This window comes from Falco naumanni, chromosome Z (genome assembly GCF_017639655.2).
Source record: "Falco naumanni isolate bFalNau1 chromosome Z, bFalNau1.pat, whole genome shotgun sequence".
NCBI lineage: Eukaryota > Metazoa > Chordata > Aves > Falconiformes > Falconidae > Falco > Falco naumanni.
In genome coordinates this window covers 46,749,948-46,763,740 of record NC_054080.1, presented here as the reverse complement: position 1 = coordinate 46,763,740, position 13,793 = coordinate 46,749,948, and the positions used below count along the sequence as shown (strand labels likewise).

The 13,793-nt window shown below is 41.0% G+C and overlaps 1 protein-coding gene across 5 annotated transcripts in view; it reads left to right on the top strand.

The window, feature by feature from the left end:
* Nucleotides 1-13,049, top strand: part of CEMIP2 (cell migration inducing hyaluronidase 2) — a 58,433-nt gene extending 45,384 nt beyond the window's left edge. For 4 of the 5 annotated variants that reach the window (XM_040579398.1, XM_040579400.1, XM_040579399.1 and 1 more), the window contains 10 exons: nt 239-394; nt 2,571-2,748; nt 3,241-3,456; nt 4,171-4,379; nt 4,887-5,072; nt 6,232-6,451; nt 7,710-7,808; nt 8,999-9,147; nt 9,886-9,992; nt 10,725-13,049. In XM_040579398.1, coding sequence (XP_040435332.1) covers nt 239-394; nt 2,571-2,748; nt 3,241-3,456; nt 4,171-4,379; nt 4,887-5,072; nt 6,232-6,451; nt 7,710-7,808; nt 8,999-9,147; nt 9,886-9,992; nt 10,725-10,921 — 1,717 coding nt within the window. In that variant the 3' untranslated portion in view covers nt 10,922-13,049. The remainder of the gene's footprint in view (nt 1-238; nt 395-2,570; nt 2,749-3,240; nt 3,457-4,170; nt 4,380-4,886; nt 5,073-6,231; nt 6,452-7,709; nt 7,809-8,998; nt 9,148-9,885; nt 9,993-10,724) is intronic. The other variant, XM_040579401.1, reaches the window with a different exon arrangement.
* Nucleotides 13,050-13,793: the final 744 nt, after the last annotated feature.

Sequence of the window (13,793 nt, the reverse complement as noted above, 5' to 3'; positions counted from 1 at the left end):
TCTGGGATTGCAAAAGTGGGGTCTAAAAGAGTGCTGCGCTACAAGGGAGACAGAAAATTTAATGCTGTGCTAATGTTTCAAATAGCCTGTAATACTGTTAATCATTAAGTTTATTGTTCTGTGTGTTGTAAATGAAGTCTGGGCTGCTTTAGCAGGACTTTTACAGAACTAAAAGTAGGACTATGCCTTGGTGTGTTCATCTGCTAGTAAAAGCTTATCTCTGACATTGCTTTGATAGCGATGGGAGCTTCCCAAATGATGAAGGTGCCAGCCAGGAAGTATCTGAGTCACTGTTCATAGGTGAGAGCAAGAATTACGGGTTTCCAGGTGGCCAGAACAAATATGCGGGAACTGGAGGAATAGACAACAAGGCGCGCACTCTGCCTAGAAATCGGTAAGTATGTTATGAGTGAAGGAGGTATAAGTGATGTAACACACATTCTCTGTATCACATGTAAACACCCTTCTTGCTTGAGCTGTGAGAGATTAGGGCTTTATTGAAGGTGACACTTTCTTTTTAACACTTTCTGTACACTTTTGCCTTTTTACTGAGTCAGTTTTCATCTTGTGCTACCACAGGTCACTTTTCTGTAATGATTGGTGTTATCCTACTTAATGAAAGCTTAGTCTTAAGCAACATTTGTGCCTGGAAGAGTGAAAGGAAAAGCTTTCTGGTAAAAGGATTTCAGGGGTCAGTTTAGGACCTGAAGCTACAGTCTTTCTGTGACAAATCCCAATATGTGACCATGTTCCTTTTCTTTTCTCTCTGGCTTCCTGTGGTGCTTGTTTAACGTAGTGCAAAGTCCTGCCCTTGCCACAGAACAGGAAAAGAGGGTGAGGTATGTCTAGGCTGCCCTGGTGTTTTTTGCTGCTCAGCCGTTTAGAGGGAAGAAGTTAATGTGACGGTGATATATGAGATACTCAGTCTAGTTGAGCAGGATCACAGAACAGTTGAAGTTGGAAGGGACCTCTGGAGGTCACCTGGTCCAACATGCCTGCTCAGGAAAGGCCATCTAAGAACTGGTCGACCAGGACCATGTTCAGGCAGCTTTAGTATGTCTCCAAGGATGGACACTCCAAAACATCCCTGGGTAACCTGTGCCAGTGCTCAGTTACCCTCAGAATGACAAAGTTTCTCCTTATGTTCAGGAAGGACCTCCTGTTTTTCAGCTTGTGTCCCTTGCCTCTGGTCCTGTCACTGGGCAGTACTGGAAAGAGCTGTTGTCTTTGTCTCTGTTGTCTTTGCACCCTCCTTTCAGAGATTTTTACATATTGATGAGATTCCCACCTGAGCCTTCTCTGCCCCAGGCTGAACAGTCTTGAGTTCTCCCAACATTTGCTCCTGTGAGAGGTGTTCCACGCACTTCATAAACTTTGTGGCCCTTTACTGGACTTCCTCCAGTAGCTCCATGTTTGTCTGTACTGGGGACAAGCACTGTAGGTATGGCTTCACCAGTACTGAAAAATGGGAAGGATGACTCTCTCTCTGTTGGCAATGTTTCTTCCAGTGCAGCCCTGGGTGCCATGTGCCCCTCTGGGGCAAGGGCACATTGTTGGCTTATGGTCAAGTTGGTCTCTGTCAGGAGCCATAGTTCCTTTTCACTGGCGTATAGAATTGTTCCTCCATAGGTGCAGGAGTTTGCATTTCCCCATGTTGAATCATGACTTTCCCATCTGCCCATTTCTCGAGCCTGTCGAGGTCTAGCTGGATGGCAGCGTGACCCCCTAGTGTATCAGCTGCTCCTCAAAGTTTTGTGCCCTCTGCAAGCTTCCTGAGACTATACTCAGCCCCATCATCAAGATCACTGTTGAAGATATTGAACAAAATTGGACCCAGTATTGATCCCTGGGGTGCACCACTGGTTACTGGCCTTCAAGCCGACTTCATGCCACCACCCTCTGGGCCCAACCATTCAGCTAGTTTTAAATCCACCTCGCTGTCCTCTCGTCCAGCTCATACTTCGTCAGGAACTTACGGGACACAGTGTCAAAAGCCTTACTGAAGTTTAGGTAGACCATGTGCACTGCTCTGCCCTCAGCTACCAGGCCAGTCGTTTCGTCACAGAAGTTTATCAAGTTGGTCAAGCATGACTGCTCCTTGGTGAATCCATGCTGATTACTCCTGATGATTTTCTTGTCTTTATTGTGCCTCGGTTTCCAGGTTTAGCTCCTGCATTACTTTCCCAGGGGTCAAGCTGAGGCTTACCAGCCTGCATTTCCCTTAGGTGTTCCTTCTTGAAGTTAGAAGTGATATTTGCTTTCCTCCAGTCTACAGGCACTCTGCCAGCTGCCGTGGTTGGGTGATATTCTCCTGCTGTATTTCCTGGATTGGGAAAGGGACATATTTGTGAATGGACAGCAATAGCTCTTCTAACAGGAGAATTCAAAAGAATGGAGGATTTTTTGACTCCTTAGATAAGTGCAGAAACAAGATTTTGTTTAAATTTAATCCGCAAGTGATTCTCTTAATGTCACTTGATTCCTCTGAGAGGAAATTTATTTATGACACAGATTCAACCTTTTTACGGGTTATGTTACAGAATGCTGTAAATACTTGCTTCCATTAACAGGACATTTCCAATCAGAGGCTTTCAAATTTATGATGGACCTATTCACCTTACCAAGTGCACATTCAAAAACTTCGTGCCAACTCCAGACAGATTTACCAGTGCAGTTGGATTCTTGATGAAAAATCCATGGCAGATGACACCAAAAAACAACATTTCTCTTCTGAAGTTTGGTCCGAACGTAAGTTTATTACAGGCTTTGTTTTATTCTTGCAGGTTACTTTTTTTTTTTTTTTTTTAAACTGTATTTAAAATAAGTCTCTAGGGCCCTAGGTCATCTTTTCCATGCATCCCTACCCCAGAGTTTCTCTCTTGGGTAGAAGTCACCAAGGTGTATCCCTTATCTCGCAAGCAAAAACTAGTACCAAGAGAGATGTTGGGTGTGTTGCCATAATGATCTCTTTCATGGCTAATGGTAAAGCTGAAAGAAGATTTTTGTAAGGTTTGGTGTATCCTTAGTAATAAATTTTCAGTTACAAATATTAGCACTGTTCAGAAGCAAGAGCTGATCTGAGACTTACTAAAAGTCAAGATGTCTGTTTTGCAAGATCCCACTGTCCTTAACATAAGTTTTTTTAATCAGTTTGTCACATTCCTGTGTTTCTGTAGGTGTGCATGTTAGTCTGTGTTTCGCTTGGAGAAAAAAAATGAATATTTTAATTGTTGTTGCCAGGTTTCTTTGAAAGTCTTCTTTGGAAAGCCTGGTCCTTGGTTTGAAGAAGGAGATCTGGATGGTGACAAGAACTCAATATTCCATGATTTAGATGGTTCAGTGACTGACTACAAGGATACCTATGTGGGCAGAATGGATAACTACTTGATTCAACACCCCAAATGTGTTAATATCACAGAATGGAATGGAGTGGTTTGCAGTGGAACCTATGCACAGGCTAGTAGTCTTGCAGCTTTTTGACTGGGGCAAATCTACAATATGAGCAACTTCTGGAGGCAGGGGGGTGTAAGAACTACAAACTACCTATCTTTGGACTTCATAATTCCTTGGTGTTTTAAAAATATTTTTACACATATTACACTTTACAGCCAGTTACGTATATCATGTTCCTTTCAGCACACTAGCTGGGAGTACAGTATTAGATGCTGCAAGGTAAAACCAAATGTGTATGTGTGCCAGGAGTTCTATGTTGCAGCTCTATCTACTAGAACGTTTTTGTGTTGGAAGTGTTTTCTTCCACTGGAGTTCTGTCTGTGTTTTTTCCACAGAGAGGGTTTTAAGGGTCTTTTTTTTTTTTCTTTCTTTTTTTTTAAATACCACCTTCTGAATACAAATCTTGCATAGGTTTCATTTCCATTTTGGTTCCCATTCTGTATGAGTTTGGCCAAGTACCATAGTTGATTATCTTTCTATTTTCACACCCACCTCCACCGCACCCCCTTTTTTTTTTGTCTGTTAAAATCAGCAAAATCTACAGTGGTTTTTCAAATAGGGCTCTTCTTCAGAAGTTATTTGTGTATGGCACAACTCATAACATCAAATTGCAGTGCTCTAGCTATTAACATGCTGATTATTCTTCACTATTTCATTTCCTTTTGCATAGTGTCCAAATCTTTCCTCTTTCTTTTCATCCTCCTTAACATCTTACAGGTTTACATCCAAACCTGGAATGGACAGAATCTTTCTATGACTATTGTACGAGATGAGTACCCAGCCAATCCCATGGTTCTTCGAGGTATTAATCAGAAAGCTGTCTTTCAGCAATACCAGCCAGTAGTGATGCTCCAAAAGGGCTACACAATACATTGGAATGGAAAAGCTCCAAACGTCACCTATCTTTATCTCATTAACTTTAACAAGTATGTTTATTATCTTTCATGTCATTGATCCGTAAGGCAATACTGAAGTGATGTCCTGCAGAATTAACATGCATGAGAGTTTGCAACCATCAGTAAGACTGGATCTTGGGTTGGGTTTTTTTTTTTCATAATTATAAGTACTAAAGTATGAAATGAAAGAGTTTAAGTGGTAGACCTGCACTGAACTTAAACTTTCGTCTGGTACGATGTTGTTAAGGAAACCCCTTTGGACAAGAAAATGTACAAATAGTGAAGTTGAGCAGAATTGGAGCTGGATAATTTATTTAGCATTCTTGATTTTGTTGTCAGATAAACTTACTTGATTTTATACTTTAGACATTTAATGTATCCTGAAAGTATCAAAGTTACTATAATGAAACGCTGTGTAGAGAGGGGAAGAAAGATCTGGTTGAGGGTTTGGGAGCTCTTTGCGTTCCTGTTACTTTGTTTGCGTATTGTCAACTAAACTGTTCCTATGGTGACTCATGCATCTTATTTTGTTTTCAGGAATGACTGGATTCGTGTTGGTCTTTGTTATCAACCAAATACAGATTTTGTTATAGTATTGGAAACCTTTCAAAGGCGGTCATCTGCTCTGTCAAGCAAGATAGAGCGCTACATGCCTGTATCTTCAATGATGGAGCTGGAAAAGAGTCGATCAGACAGGAAGTTTTACTTTGACAACAGTACTGGGTAACTCCTTGTAACTTGACCCTATTGGAAGATGCTATTTAACTTTAAAAAGTGCAGTTTGATACTGTTAAAAGCAACTGATTGAGACACCTGCATAAGAGGAAAGCTGCTGCAGAGGAGACTAAAGCCTACTTGAAAGAGTATATGACTTTGAATCTCCCAAATACAGTGGTTGTCATTGACATACTTTCCCAAGAGTGCTACAGTTGCCACAGATATTTCCGACCCTGTGCCTGGCGAAAATGTGGTATCTGGTGTGCTGCAGAGCACTGACTTTCAGGAAGTAACTTCTAAGTCTTTAAAGAAAATTAGTGCCTCCTAGAAATATCCCAGAATTTTTTAAGAACATTTTAAGAATGTATTTGTGAAAATCCTAATCCACTTCCAACCTTCTTGAAAGTACTTAAAAGTCCTAGTCTCTCTTTCAAGAGTATTTCTGACAAGAGTCCATTGAGATCCTTCTGAGAGGTTTAAGATATGGTCAACTTGGAGTAAATAAGTCCTATATATGTTGTTCGTGTGTTTTGCAAATGTTGATCTTTAACTTAGAATTTGTTCTCTTATTTATTTCATTCCCTTATCTGCTACTTTGTCTGTCTGTAGTAAATACACAGATAAATGTAGCTTTTGAAAAGACATTCAAGTTTCTTTTGTCTAAGAGCTACAGTGATAACGATCGAATATATAGCAGCAGAAGTACCAGTCTCTGTGTACGTGAAAATCAATGACTGCTATCCTCTAAATTGCATTTCCAGGCATTTGTAACAGTACAATTACATTGTCCAGTGCTGGTGGGTGCAGCTGAACGTCCAAACAGTTACTGCTGGGTATCTGCAAAGATCTATGATCAAAGAAAACATTTATGCTCTGCAGTTTCTTTTTTGTTTCCTGCAAGCCACTGATTTGAGGAGTGGTTGTTCTTTTCAAAGCATACGTGTTTGTAATGATGTCTCCTTTAATTGTTGGGAATTTCAAATATGTCAGTAGAAACTTCCTAACTCTAAACAGTAAATACTTTGGAGAAGTTTGAACAATAGTACAGAAGTGAATACTGTAGTTCCTCTGCTTCTGAAAGTCCTGAAATATAGCTGTTAAGGTTTAACATAAATACCTATCTTTCCAGCAACTGATCTAGATTATTTTTCCCCCTTTTGTGTAGATTACTGTTTTTATTTCTTCAAGCCAAATATAATAGGGATGGTCACAGTTATTGCTCATCTCAGGGATGTGAAAGGATCAAGATTGTGACCAAAGATTCAGCAAAAGGGATCAGTAACTGCATGTCAAAAGCTTACCCAAAGTACTACCAAGAACCAACGGTCACAAAACAGATGCCGGTAAAAACTACTGTACCATGTACAAAGTGTGGCACAACTCAGGTAAAATAAAATAAGCAAAAACTTTCATGAACTGTGTAGCTGGTATTGCCATCTACTTCCTTTAAGGCAGAATTTCAGTCTTTCAGCACAGGATGATGGTCATGTTGTTAGTCTCCTGTATGCTAGAGGCAGGGAGTCTCTTGTAGCACAAAGGTTTTAGTTTTTGTTCCTTGAAAAATACTGCTTCCCCTCTGAGTGCTACAGAGAAGGGACATAGGTAGGTCTGGTGTCTTGTACTATAGTATTGTCTGTATTACATGTAGGATAGCTCAGCTGCAAAGATCTACATGCTTTTGGCCAGACTTCTTTTTTCAATCTTTGCTTATTAGCATGAACTTGAAGCTGCATTTTCCATTTTATCTATACAAGCTGAGAAAAATATGGAAAGTAAGGAATAAAATGGGTTACACCTATACATCATTATATTTATTAGCTTTGCTAGTACCATAAATAATGGCACCGACAAATGGATGCATTTGTTGGAGCAATTGCCTGGTGTGATTGTCTGGCAGCTGGAAAGCTGCCTGACAGAAAAGGGCCTGGGGGTGTTAATTGACAGCCAGCTGAATATGATCAGGCAGCGTGCCCAGGTGGCCGAGGCGGCCAGCAGCACCCTGGCTGGTACCAGACACGGTGTGGCCAGCAGGACCAGGGCAGCGATGGTCCCCCTGTACTGGGCACTGGTGAGGCCGCACCTCGAACGCTGTGTTCAGGTTTGGGCCCCTCACTGCAAGAGGGACACGGAGGTGCTGCAGCGTGGCCAGAGCGGGCAGCGAGGCTGGTGCAGGGTCTGGGGCACAAGGCTGACGGGGAGCGGCTGAGGGAACGGGGGCGGTTTAGCCTGGAGGGGAGGAGGCTCAGGGGGGACCTTATCACTCTCTACAGCTACCTGACAGGAGGCTGTAGCCAGGTGAGTGTCGGTCTCTTCTCCCAAGTAGCAAGCGATGGGACAAGACGAAAAGGCCTCACGTTGCACCAGGGAAAGTTTAGACTGGATGTTAGGAAAAATTTCCTTACTGAAAAGGTGGTCAAGCACTGGAACAGGCTGCCAAGGGAAGTGGTTGAGTGACCATCTCTGGAGGTATTTTAAAGATGTGTAGATGTGGTGCTTGGGGACATGGTTTAGTGGTGAACTTGGTAGTGCTAGGTTAACAGATGATCTCTGATCTTAAGGGTTCTTTCCAACCTAAATGATTCTGTGATAAAGCTTTGAAGACACATGAATATGTTTACTTAACGGGGTTTGTTTGATATCCAGGTGGTATTCACCAGCGATCCTCACAAAAACTACCTCCATGTGCAGATTCATTCATCTGGTAAAAAGGAGTTGAGCAGAGGTCAGCAAGCATTTATTTCTGTAAGTACTCTTTATGGTTTTCTTCTATCTTGCTTTTTGGCAATTTGTATTACAACAGTTGTACCGCTCTACATAATGCTAGACCTCACTTCATGTGAATGACAAGCATTGATTCCTAGTTTAAAAACCAAACAGTCAAAAAGATGATGCGTTAACCTTGGAAAATGAGACTCCAAAGCTCCATTTTGTATTCTAATCAATTCCTGATGGGAGTGAAAATTGTACCAGTAATGGAGAGTTTAAAATCTTCAGATTGATGCTGAAATCTGGATGAGTGTACATTTATTGATGGCTGCTCTGGAAAAAAAACCCACACCCACCAAAACAAAAAAAAAAAACCAAAAAAACCAAACACCAAACAACCTGTTAGTTGAATCTGTGTTGAAATTATTTTTGCAGTAACGGATTGGTGAGTTAATAAGTGATTCAAGCCATTAAGCTTTGCTAAAAACACTTAAAATAGCAATTAATAAAGAATCCATAGAGATTTCTGTATTTGTTCTGAGGCAGTCCTGATAAGCCTAGTGATGTGATACTGTATAAAAAGTTGTTTACTTTGACTTTTCTGTTTGGATGCTGAAGGAGACTTGCACATGATGCTGAAACAGTGTTTGCAGACATTCTGACACCACAAAGCTTAAAGTCTGTATGTGGCTTAGATTCCACAGCATCAGTGCATTAGCTTGGTTGAAATAGTAAAACTTATTTAGACAGAAATTTAGCACGTGAACAGTGTAACCTTAGCAGCTGCAAACTTCTGTGGGAATGTGTGTGCCATATCCAAAGCAGTAAGAGTGCTGTAGGAAGAAACTGGGCTGGAACAGGGCTGCTGCAGAGATGGATTAACAGTACTATTGCCAAGGGGTCCAGGTGGTTCAGTACCTGAATTCCAGCTTCCCAAAGCAGGAGTGATGACTGAGGCAGGTGGTAAGCCACCTGAAATGTACAATCCCCTTGTAGAAGCCAGGAACTGAAGACTCCCATGGAATTTCAGAAGTCCCCCTGAAAGCTTCTCCTCAAGGGGGAAAATTAGGAGATACTAGGGAGAAGCATTATTTTTAAGGAAATTAGTACACCACTGTGTCTAAACTAGATGAAGATTAATGGAGTATGTTAGAATTGCTGTTGGATTCACACTAACTTTAAGAAAGCAAGAAAAAGTTGTTTTCTTTTTTTCTTCTCCCATTCAGGTCAATGACACTATGTTTTCCTTCAAGGATAATGGTATACTTACTGTTGTAGTTGATGCCTGCACTGGCACAGTATTGGGAAATAAATTATTTTCTGGAGTAGACATTAAACGTGTCAATGGATATTTAAAATCTGGAATTCCACAAAGGTAGTGTAATGACCATTTATTTCTAGTATGTCCTGTAAGCTGTAGCTCTGCTCTCTCTCAAGGATTTAAATAATGATGTCTGTACAGAAGCACTGGAAGTGAGGAAACCGTGTATCTTAAGTTGAGGGGAAGAAGAAACATAGGAGCCTTTTAACAGGCATTTAGCCTTATTTGAGGGAACAAAGCAACTCAGATCTTGAACACTTACAGTTTTCCAGTGTTAACCTGTCTCTCGCCACAAAATTTTTTTTTTTTAACTAAACGTCTTGTAATAACACTTCTTTGCCTAAACCAGTAACTTTTTGGTTAATATGGTTACTTGAGGACACTGGCAAGAACTATGTGACAAGATCATACTGTTTTCTCCCTATCTAGGGAGAAAACCACTTATCATCAAAGAAAGATAGTGTCAGAAAATCTGCAGTCTAATATACTAAATTTTTGTCAATATCAAAACTTGATTTTTTATATATAATATTAAACAATATTTAAATAACATTTTCTAATAACTTTGAGGTTAAACTTAAAAGTCAGTTTTAAAAAAATAATTATAGGTGAGTGCTTTTCTAGGTACTGCTTTCAGAGAGGTTTGACTGTTTTCATGTCACGAAATGACATGGCATGAGTACTCTTAAGCAAGTGCACTATGAGGCCAGCTAGCTGTAAAAGCATAGGGTAGCGTATTAGGAAGACTCCGTGTTTGTAACAGCTGCTGTCTCTGCACCATTTCTGCTGCAGGTCTGTCGTTCTACTGAGCACAAGAGGTGATGTAGCAATTCCTAATAATTTATCAGAAGCCTTAATGTCCCTGGGGACAGCCAAACCACCTTATCTTCAGAGCAATGGTTGGTAGAAATTTTGCACATTTCTTTGACACCGCCTTGGTCTGTGTGTTTACGTTGGTGTGGTGGGTTTCTCACAGTGTGTGAAAATGCAGCTGGGCGAGGATGGTTGCCAGTTGGCGCTGGTGTGGGCTGCTCTGTTGCGGGGGAGGGGGTGGGCAGCCCTTCAGCAGATGGGGCAGAAAACCATTCCCGTTGCCCTGAAAGGCATTGTGTGAAGCTTGTTGCAAGCAGGGAAGTGCCTAGTGGTTCTTTGTGCCTGTGTATTACAGAAAAAGAGGCCCAGGCTTTTTTCCCAAAGCCTGTGTTTTGTGCCTCAGCCAGTGGCAGCAACGCTGTGCTGGGCTAGTATTTCTTGTAACAGAATCTGGAGGTAGAGATGGGAAGCTGTTGGTATTTGGAGGGATGATCACTTTATAGACCACATGGGGTGGCTGTCATCCATTCAGGGCCCTGGCAAAAGTGCTGGCTGAGAAAGGACTCATAACTTTCGTAAGGGTTCATAACTGTCCCGGTGTTTTCAAAATAAGGTTTCAGAGTACTTAATACTGAATATTGAAAAAGGAAATTGCAAATCAGTATTTCCTTGCGAGGTGCATGTGAAGCTGAGAGCGGATTGATGTCCTGAATAACCTGGGGCTGAGTTTCAGAGCATGCCGTTCCTTCGCAGCCGGTCCTGTGTTGTGCTTGGATGGGCTTGGCTGGTTTGGTAACACTGAGCTGTTTTTGTCACAGGAAGCCTGGCCTTTCTGGGCTTCAGAGGAAACTTTACGCCATCCTGGATTAAGCTGTTTACTGGTCCTGCTGGGCATGGGCTTGTTCAGATAGAAAAGTATATCCCTTTACAACTGGAAGAGTATGGCTGTGCCAGAGCAATCAAAAGCCGACGCAAAGACCTTGAGCTTCTGAAGAAGGCTACACGATCTCATTAAAGACTAAGATGTACATAAAAGCTGGGGGAAAAAAATGTGAACTAACTTATTTTTTAATTTATGGCATTTTAAACTATATTGTTATCCAAGTAAATCATGTTATTGTCTGACAGATATTTGCCAGCATGGACCGCTTGAATGCCAATCTGTGCACCTTCTAGTTGTACAAAATATTAAAGAATTTATTAGTATTTGTATAAACAGGTTTCAGAGATTTTTTAGATGTTGGAATTTACTGTAAACAAGTTCCTTCTGTTTCATGCTCCTTTTGTATGTAAGAGGGTGTTCATAAATGCCTTAAATTTTTGATAACGTGTTGGAGTGCATCTTGGATTACTTGAAAGATTAACATTAAAGTATCCATAAGCATCTTGAATTGGTCATTACAGCTTAGGCATTCTGCCTCAGCTGTTTAGTTTTCCTGGGGGTTTGTTTAGCAATGAGCTCAGTTACGTTCTCAGTCTGCTTTCCAAGTTGTTGAAAACCAATTTCCCCTGCGCATGCAGCTGACTCAAGGGGTTTTAACTGCAGCAAAATTTTTACTTTGCTCTATGAAAAATGGAGAGAAGGGATCCAGAGATCCAGCCTGGGGCTGGGTGAGGATTGTGCACCATGCAGCAGAGCTGAACAAGGCTATGTGTACCAGTGTGGCATACAGAGCAGAAAATGACTACCATTCTTTGGTGTCACTATTTACTGTTCACCCCTAAATACACAGGTGTCTGTGAGAGTTACTTCAGTAAACAGCCTGGGTGTTAAGGCTAAAATTCAGCTTGACTTCAGCTTTTTCTTTTAAAGCTTTTAGCCAGAAGGGCAAAGCTGAGGTATTGTTATTTTCAATTTTTTATGAAACTAAGCTTCTAATCTGGCAGTGGGTTTTGGGGTTTTTTTTGGGGTTTTTTGTTTTTTTTTTGGTTGGTTGTTTTTTGTTTTGTGTTTTTTTTTAAGGCTATTGCAACTTTAACTTCTCAGTGAATGGAAGGTGCTCTCAATTTACTCAAGCATGTCATAGCTTTTGCCTTAACTTTGATTCTTTTAATATACTCATGTCATTAATTTCTATTGATTTTATATTAGGTCTGTTTGATTTTTTTTTTTTTTTGGTTTTGTTGCAGTTATTTGGCCCTTGCTGCAGACAGTGTGAAAATCAGTTAGAAGAACTGAGTCACAGCTGCCCTTTTTCAGGATACTAGTCTTTGAAATTAAGTTTCAGAGACTGTAAAGATATGTTTCATAACAGGGAACAATAGGTGCCATAGAGCTAAAAATGTAACCATAGTTCTCATAAAACATAGTTCCTTCTTCTTGTATATGTTCTTACTCATTCTGGCTGGTATAATGTATCTGCCATTCAGAGATGCTTTGTGCTTTGAATTCGAAATGGAGTGGCTGTTGGAAATGAACTATACGCTTGTCTTCTCCAAAGAAGTTGAAAAACTGTGGGGATTTGTTTTGTGCTTTAAAGGAGAGGAGGCACAGTAGAAGACCTATCATTCTGTTCCATTAAAATATGCTACCTCAGTGCTACAATTAAACTGTCTGGTCTAGTGTAGTTTCTGAAGTGAGAGGGGAGGGGAAAGGAACACAATATGAGAGATACAGTTAACAAAAAGATGTCTGATTTTATTTTTATTGTGAAACCAAGCCAAATGGATGATTGTGTATTTTGCAGTTGTTCTGATGCACAATTCCTGTTACATTTTAAAAAAAAAAAAAGGGGGGGGGGGGGGGGAGTGTGTTTTGTTAGGGAGAGATGTGGTAAATATTTAAGTCTAGCTGTAATGTTTGGTGTTACTAATGCAGGGCAATGTGATTTAAATGCTCTGATGTGCAGTAGTCATAGTGTTTGGGGATTAAAATGGTTTTAAGACTTGCGCTGTTCTGTGGGTCACACTCGGCAGAGAAATAACAATGAGGTGGTGACCTTCAGGCTCGTGAAGTCGGCCATTATTTATGAGATTCTGCTGTTCTAAGCCATCTTGTAAAAAATTGTACTTGGAAGTGTCAAGGGTGTTTTGATATAGGGGTTACTGATGGAAAACTGGACCTGAAGTTGAAGTGTTGTCTTTTATGTAAATTTAAACACTTGATAAATAGCATAAATAAATTTTTACATCTGACAAGGCAATAAAATCTTTTGTCTCTTCTGTTCTTAGATCAAGTAGCTTTGTAATGTGTCCTGTGTGAATACTGTGAACTATTTTATTTCAAACATCAATAGACCTGTGAAGTTTATGGAGTGTAACCTACTATTCATTCAGAGACAAGTTGGGAATACTGGGAAAGAAGACACTAATGGTGACTGAAGTTACGGGCCTGTCTCCAAGTCCTGTCATCTTTTAAAGCTGGTCTGAGCTGCTCACTGAGTGTAGTGTGATTTCTGCTTGGTGGGGCCAGCGCGGTATTGGTGTCTACTCGGTGGCATCTTATCCCTGTCTATAACTACCTCATGCGGGAGTAAAGAAGATAAAGCCAGGTTATTCTTGATGGTGCCCAGCAGCACAGGACAAGAGGCAGTGGGCACACACCGAAATGCAGGCAATAAACATGAAAAACTTCAGCGGAGTGTGTGGTCAAGCTCAGGAACTGATTGCTAGAGAGGCTGTGAAGTCTCTGTCTGTGGAAGACCAGCTGTAGCTGACTCTGCTTTGAGACATGAGCCATCTCCAGAGGTGGTGCCGCTGTGGATGTGTGAAGTTAAATATATCAATGTGCCTAGCCTCTCCTTTCCAAGCACACCAGCTGCTGCAGCCTGCAAGGGCTGAACCACATGCTTTTCAGCTCGTGCTTGAAACTCAGTGCAATCTTAAAAATGAAGCATCTCTGCCCCAAAGCCAGTCCAAAAGGCACTGTACTTGCCTCTTCATGGTTA